The 8,438-nt window shown below is 34.9% G+C and overlaps 1 protein-coding gene across 1 annotated transcript in view; it reads right to left on the bottom strand.

Annotated features, from left to right (window-relative positions):
- Nucleotides 1-428: 428 nt before the first annotated feature.
- LOC124803195 (eyes absent homolog 2) overlaps nucleotides 429-8,438 on the bottom strand; it is a 228,017-nt gene continuing 220,007 nt past the window's right edge. The window contains exons 13-15 of the mRNA XM_047264376.1: nucleotides 5,392-5,513; nucleotides 5,187-5,287; nucleotides 429-2,867 (exon numbers count right to left, since the gene is read on the bottom strand). Coding sequence (XP_047120332.1) covers nucleotides 2,787-2,867; nucleotides 5,187-5,287; nucleotides 5,392-5,513 — 304 coding nt within the window. The 3' untranslated portion in view covers nucleotides 429-2,786. The remainder of the gene's footprint in view (nucleotides 2,868-5,186; nucleotides 5,288-5,391; nucleotides 5,514-8,438) is intronic.

Here is an 8,438-nt window from a genome sequence, read left to right as displayed (position 1 = left end):
AGCTTTATTTGTATAGTCACCTGACAGAAAAGTAAAAAAAAAATTATGTATTCAAAATCACTTCAGTAAACAGAATTTAAGCATACGAAAAACTTTTCTCATTTCACTTATTTTGGAAATCATGGAAAAATATTACACTGACAATTGAATTTAAGGAAAGACACTTTCTTTGAGTGGCACTCCAACACATGTCAGGTACTTGTTAGTATTTCATGAAGTTCAGTCATCTTAGTGTATTGTACTTAAATAAAATGAACGTCTTCGACTCATTTCTGCATCCTTTCAATGGGATTTATAGAATTTGTTAAATATCTTGCAAAAAATGTAATGAGAACTCCATTAATTGATTGTGTTGTATTATAGTTTTTTTTATTAAAGTGCAAATTCCTGTTATCACTACAGTCAGTAGGAAGAAACAATGAGAAAAACTTTCTACAACCTGACAACAGAAAAAAATCATACAAGTTAGCAGATTCAGAGTGATAATAATCAATGAAATGTAAACATTAATTATGTCCAGCTTAAGTGTAATGTCATAGCTGTATTAGGGTGTCATGACTGGCTGCATTCTTCTTTGATAATTACAGGTTTTTGCTCCAAAGTGAGACATCAAGCAGAAAATCTTTTGTGGAAACTGGCACTAAATGACTGATGACAAACAAACCATAAAATATCAGTTTAGAAGATAACTGGCTTTTAGAGACTAGTAAAAGTTTCATATATTTCCGTAAGAGCAGTGTGAAGTGTTTGTTAAGACAACTGAAAACAGTGTGGTCAACTTATCATTAATTTTTTAAGTTTCATACAGTACTTTTTCTCCTTTCCACATACTGTTATTATTGTAATCTTTTGTTCGTCTAACAATGTTGATATGGTTTGTATTAAAATCATATTAAAGCCAGAAAGTAGATTTGCATAATAACAAGGCAAAAAATAAAGCAATGTTTTAAATTTTGTTCATGAAAAATGGTTTCTTCATATACAATTAGAACATACATTAAGTAAGTTTGTACATTTGAGAAATATGAGCAGTGTCTGTCTGAGAAGTATTGAAATGCATCAAAAAATAGAATTAAAACAGTACATGGAGACAGGACAAAGAACGAAATGAAAAATATAATGTAGTTTGACTCCAAACAATTAGTGGGAAAAGAAAATCATTCCCATTTAGACAACAACAACAAAGGGTGTCATGCCAAAACAGTTAAATGACAGGCTGATCAGCTGGATGATCTTCCACCATATACTCATATGTTCATCTATATTTTCAGCATGCTAAGCACCTCATCATCTACCAATGAAACTCTTTTGTACCACTGTTAGTTTATTTAGACAGCAATTGCTGTCAACTAGATGACTGATGTATATTTGAAAATAAAATGAAGAGTCATATAATACAAGTAGTTCTCTAATACCACAAAAGACAGTGAAGTTATCACTGTTACATAAAATGACTTACTTCATTTGTAAAACTTGCAGATCCCATCGCAGATACATATTTAAAAGTAACATGGTTTCCTTTTTTTAAAAGTTGGCATATTGCTCAAAAATATTACTGGTGAGTATTCTCACAGCTCACACTGTTAGCAAGGAGAATAACCATTATGGCATGCCACACATGTTTAAATCATGGTGAATATTCAAGATTGCATTATCAATAAAGGAAAAAAAATTAAGTTATATGGATATAATTACAGAAACCCCTTTCAAAGATTTCTTTATGAGCCAAATCAATTATTGTTACACCGAATTTTTTTTTCTGAAATATGCAACCTATTGAACTAAAATATTTAGTCTGCATCTTGTAGTCACACAAAACAATTTTGAAGAGTCACACAGATTCTCATGACTTCGGTTGGGGAAGAAAACGCAATTTATAGAAAAGCAAGAGTGTCAACTGACTGTATATGACTTTTACATTTTTGTTCACCTTCTTTTTGTATTTTTCATAATTATTCATTCATACTCATGGTTATTCTTCTACAGTCTTTCCCAACTTCTTCTTGAAGAGTAGATTTCTGCTGCCTTACTTTTTCCCTTTTACACTCATGCTACTACAACAGTTTCTAAAACACAATCCTTAAATATCTACTTAGACTTCCATAATGGTAAGGTCACCCATGTACACATCAACTTCACACTGAAGGTGGATCTTGATCAATTTTGGTGTACTTTTCAGTGCTAGTTGTGGCAGCTTTCTGCATTAGTCAATAATTTTGGAGTATTTGTGCTCTGTTTCATTCCAAGAGTTGATTTTTGTTTTATGGAAAAAGTAATTTTACAGAACCAGTACACCAAGTTTATAATTTAATTTACAAGTTTTGCTCTTTGAGATCTATGGTCAGGAAAATTACACCAGAAAAAAGAAAGAACTCAATATATGTTTTAAGTTCTAGCATACCGTGCCCCATTCACTAATGTATGTACATAATTTGTCTTCATATATAGGTCACATTTCAATATATTCAATTTTTCTCTGAAAATTATTTGCACAGTACAACTTAATTATCAATACAATCTTTACAATAACATTACTTTGTTATTAATAATAAAAAAACTATTTTATACAAAAGTAATAATCGTGACTATTGCGGCATCTTCTTACTATTTATGCATAATTATGAGACTGTATCATTAAGCTCATAAATTTTAAATAAAAAACAATTTAAACAAATTCATATACAGTTTCAATGTTTGTTTTAAAATTCAAGTTCCATAGTTACTAGCCTTTAATGGCTGTAATAAGTTCAATCACAGAAATGTATCAATATTAACACTGACACACATCATAAGAAGCCCATGTCCAAAGCATTGTACAGTGCTGCTGTGTCACTGTGACTCGTGATGCGCCAGAATGGGAAGTTCAACTGAAAAGAAGCATGCATTAGTAAGGGGAAAAAACATTTAATTTCACAAGTACACCAAACGAAGATATGTATTTTTTGGATTATAACCAAGTTGGCAGTTTCATTTTTGTACACAGTATTGTGATTTCAATTGATGGCCTAAAGAAGAGAGTAGGTTAGTTTGAAATCTGAAAACATTTATTCAATAAATGATACATAGAAAACCTCAAGATATAAGTGACTTTATTAGATTGTACCGTCAAAGTATAAAAAGCTGGGCTCCTTAAAGAAGGAAACATAAACACATAATGAAACATAAAAATAATTGAAATGGAGATAGGTGAGAATTTTGAGAAAAGGCTTGGATGAATTGGACTTGTGAAATGAAGGGGTCAAATGGAGGCAATGGGTAATCAAACTGCAGTGAATGTAGTTTGACCAAAGAAATGTGAAACAACAAAGACTGAAGTAAACTGCAGAAGTAGGGATATTTAATCACAGCAATCAGTCTGCAGTTTGATAATAGAAAATTATGATAATGATATGATCTGTAACTGCCTCAGACAACTGAAAAATAAAGGTGAGGTGGGACTAAGTGAACAGTAATTTAAATTTAATAATATACAAAACTGACACCTTCTCTAAACGAGAAAGCTATAATTAGTGACACATTTCTTTTCCATTTCCATCACTATACAGAATGCACCAGCCATCCCTTCATATCTGATTTTATGCAGAACAAATATTGGCTCCTCTTTTCAGACACCATGAGCATCTTTATGTGCATAAGGAAAGCAGAAATTGATAGTATCACTTTTAAATGAATACTGAAAATAGAGCATTCTCATAAAATGGTCACTAACTTAAATAACTGTAAAGAACACATACAGGAAGTGAGCACAAATACTAGGAAAAGGTACTGCATTAGAGGGATCTGGTTGCTGGAGGCCTAACTTTGCAGCAGCTCACATTTCAGGAACCAAGTCAAAGATAGTGTAGTGGAAAGAGCTTGAAAATAATGAGGTTTCTATATTGTAGTGTAGTGGAAAGAGCTTGAGAATAATGGGGTTTCTATACTTTATAAGTCCTGTCCTTTTTTCCTTTTCTGTTATTCCCACATATTATCATGGCTGTGCCAAGATTGCATAATTTTTTCCAAATACTGCTTTGTTTATCATGTCAGGGGAAGAATCTATTAAAGTAAGCATGGTGATGATTTTGGAAGACCACTGAGTCAAGATGAAACTACATCCTGCTGTGGTCCAGCAATGGCATATGTTTTAGAAAAAGTAGATGTTTATCTTTGAGAAACTACAAGTAATTCAGTTAGATGACTGTCAAAGAGATTGGGTCCAGTGAAATGATCATACATGATTTAACAGCATTTGTTCATACCCCACTCTCTCTTAAATGCTGTCTGATGCATCCAATGGGGATTATTCACACTTCAATAATGCATTTTGTGGCAATTAAATGGCCCCATGTAAATACTGTTAAAAACATTATGCTGAATCCATTGACAAACACTATCCATATGTACGAATTTGAAGTCACATACTGTTATCATTCTAATTTGGTATGCATCACCATTCTGTTCTGATGGGGCATGCTTTCTCTTTTATTCTGATTAAAAACTAAGGCTACAGGCACAAGACTTTAACTTGCCTATGGATATCCTGGAAACTTTCTCAGTACTGATGCATTCAGTGCAACTGAGGCTTGATGTGGACTAATGTGTTTCCAATTCATAATTACTCTTGGTCTGTGTATGCACCATTTGTTGTAACGTATGTATTATTCATACTTGCTATTATTCCATACATTTATACAGGTTTCCAAAATTCCTGCTCTCTTATAACAGGAAAATACATATCATTATATTATCTCAGGATATGATGAGGGATCAGTGGTTGGCAGAAATCTATGAAAAACTTCAGGTTAGATAAAATGAGAGTGGAAAAATAACAGCAGTCTGAACAACAGTAGCTTCTTTGTGTAATGTGTCTGTATGCAGACATATACCATCTTTACTACACCCTTTTAGATGGATAGATTCACAGTGAGGAGATCCTTAAGGATGTAGTACAACCGGTATTTGTAATGTGGAGTTTTAATTATGCTCTTTTCACCAGTATTAAATTATTTGTGTTACATAAAAAGACATAGCACTCTGATATAGGTCAGTAATATTTTCAGATAAATATAAGAGTGGTAAATAATATTATCGCAGTGGAATTCTCCACTCAAAGTCTTTGTGTCAACATATTAGGTTTCTGCCTACGTTAAGTGGGTGCTAATCATATGTATATTTGAGAAAGATATACAACATTTCACAGTTACCTGTTTTGCTGCAGCTTCCTCATCTGTCCCATCACCAACTACAACATATGTACATTTTCTGCCATATCGGGAGACTATGCGCTCAAAGCAGCTCTCTTTGCCTAAAATAATGTTGAATTACATAAATAGCAATCAGATTCAGACAGGAGAGAAGTAAATACATCAGCCATAACATTTAACAACTATTTTATGAGTTTACTATTACCTATTTTTGTAGCTGAATAAATGTTCTCAATAGGAAAAATTCCACCCAGGCCGAAAAGCAGTACTTTTGCCAGTGCTGGCACGAGCTGCGTTGTCGTCACCAACACATTCACACAGTTGGGCCTAGAAATTAAATTAAAAACAATGAACCACTGAATAAATACTCCATGGGTTATCTCACACAAAAACATGAAGGCCTCAGGACATAAAAATGTATGAGATGCTAACTATGACACAAAACACTTCTTGATTAACTCTTTTTTTCAAGCTTGTAATTTAGTTCTATTAACTAGCAGCAATTTACATTGTTCTGAATGGCATTTATGCACTAGTTTTTTAATTATAAGAAAATTAGTTGACAAAAGTTAAGCTATAATTTGCAGATAAATGGTGTTCCTTACTAAGAGTCAGAAATAAATTGCATGTTTGCTTAATGTTTACCAAAGGAGGAAAGAGATGTGAATAGTTAGTAACATGTAAGTTCTACCTAATAACACTACTATGATCACTGCAGAAGGCACATCTATGCAACATATCTCTTTCCTGAGTCACTACTTTAACACGTATAGGTATTCTTTGCATACAGGGCAACCCAAAACTCACCAATAAAATTTCAAAAGTTATTCAGGGTTATTTTCTGAGTATTGGTATGATAACATGCCACAATAGTGCACAACTTTATATATATTTGCTCTCAGTCATGTAAGGCTAAGGGCACATGTAAGATATATGGAATATTTGTCATCAAAGCTTTTTGATTATCCTGCAGCCAATAATGGCATCCAGGCCAAAACTGTAAAATCAAAAAATTTAACAGTGGCAGATGGTGTGGAATTATGTTGCAATGCATTAGAGTACACATATATATGTGCATCCTGCCCGCCCTCTGCCACTCCCCCCTCTCCCCCTGCCCTCCCCCCCCCCCAAACACACACACACACACACACACACACACACACACACACACACACACACACACACACACTGCTTTGTTATTTAACCACAGCCTTGTTGTTATTATTTTTAATTTTAACAGTGCTAAATCTGGGATGAAATAACATCAGTATTAGACTGATAGATTGCTACTTATTACATTGAGGAGGCACTGAATGGCAGACAGGTGCACTGAAAAACTGTTGTTATTTCATCTCAGATTTTCCATTGTTAAACTTGGAAATCATACATTTCCTTCAGCTGCCTATTTGCAGATCATGGCATCTACGACATTGTTGGGTTTATAGCCATTTAGACTGCACCACGTATCAAATCTCTGATAAGGAACTATGCCTGACAGCCCCAGACCAAAGATTAAATTTAAGTATTCATCACGTTCTTTCCTTTGTCTGTGTGTGTGTGTGTGTGTGTGTGTGTGTGTGTGTGAGAGAGAGAGAGAGAGAGAGAGAGAGAGAGAGAGAAGCTGTTCACTTTCACACTAATGTGCTGCATAGTTGTCTCATTCAGAAACTGGATACCTCATTCATTTAATAAATTCATAACATGGTGTTTTCTTGCATGAAAATATGTCACAGGATACCACCACAGTTATGAGAAACCAGATTTTTTATCTAAATATTAGTACAGCATAGCTGTAAAAATAAAAAAAAAGAGTTCTCACTGGCAAAACAGGTGGTTAATTGTGTAAAAAATGAAAATCCAGTTCAGAAAACTTTGATTTTTATAGACAGGTGGGCTGGCCAGTATTTATAGTCAGGAGGAACAATTTCTTCTTACTGCCATAGAAACATGTAGAAACAGATAATAGTAGTTTCAGTTTCTGGAAACCCAGGCTCATTCTTCACACATAACCTGGGTGCATTCTATTTAGCAAGATAGATGGCACCAGCTTCACGTGTACACTGAAGAAAGAATTCCTGCGTTAAAATCCACAAGTGTCAGCTACCTCTTACAAGGGAACCTCCCCATTGCACTCCCCTCAGATTTAGTTATAAGTTGGCACAGTGGATAGGCCTTGGAAAACTGAACACAGATCAATCGAGAAAGCAGGAAGAAGTTGTGTGGAACTTTGAAAAAAATTAGTAAAATATACAAACTGAGAAGTCCATGTGAAGATAGGCAACATCAAGGACACTGGGAGTCAAGGAGCACCGTGGTCCTGTGGTTAGCGAGAGCAGCTACGGAACGAGAGGTCCTAGGTTCAAGTCTTCCCTCGAGTGAGAAGTTTAATTTTTTATTTTCAGTTTATGTGACAAATTCTTATGTTTTCATCACTTTTTTGGGAGTGATTATCACATCCACAAGGAAACCTAAATCCGGCAAGGTAGAAGAATCTTTTTACCCATTCGCTAAGTGTACAAGTTAGGTGGGTCGACGACATATTCCTGTCATGTGACGCACATGCCGTTACCAGTGTCATATAGAATATATCAGACGTGTTTTCCCATGGAGGAATCGGTTGACCTATGACGTTGCGATCAAATGTTTTCGGTTCGCATTGGAGAGGCACGTCCTTTCGTCTACTAATCGCACGGTTTTGCGGTGCGGTCGCAAAACACAGACACTATACTTATTGCAGTGAACAGAGACGTCAATGAACGAACGGACAGATCATAACTTGGCGAAAATAAAGAAAGTAAAATTTGCAGTTGAGGGACGACTTGAACCAAGGACCTCTCGTTCTGCAGCTACTCATGCTAACCACGGGACCACGGTGCTCCTGAGCTCACATTCTCCTTGATGTTGCCTACCTTGCATATGGACTACTCAATTTGTATATTTTATTAATTTTTTTCACGGTTCCACACAACTTCTTCCTGTTTTCTCGATTGATCTGTGTTCAGTTTTACAAGGCGTATCCACTGTCCCAACTTATAACTACATCTGAGGGGGGTGCGATGGGGAGGTTCCCTTGTTAGATACATGTGTTATTATCTGAAATTTCAGTTTGTCGAATTCCATCCTTAATACATCAACTTACTGTGGTGTCACCTCATAAGTTCAAAGCAATGTGAATTCATTCACTGCAAAGAAGGCATTAAGTGCTGTAACAACATTATCATATAGGAACAGGCCTTACCACTATTGAACACT

This window comes from Schistocerca piceifrons, chromosome 6, assembly GCF_021461385.2.
Source record: "Schistocerca piceifrons isolate TAMUIC-IGC-003096 chromosome 6, iqSchPice1.1, whole genome shotgun sequence".
NCBI lineage: Eukaryota > Metazoa > Arthropoda > Insecta > Orthoptera > Acrididae > Schistocerca > Schistocerca piceifrons.
This window is presented reverse-complemented; position numbering and strand designations above follow the sequence as displayed.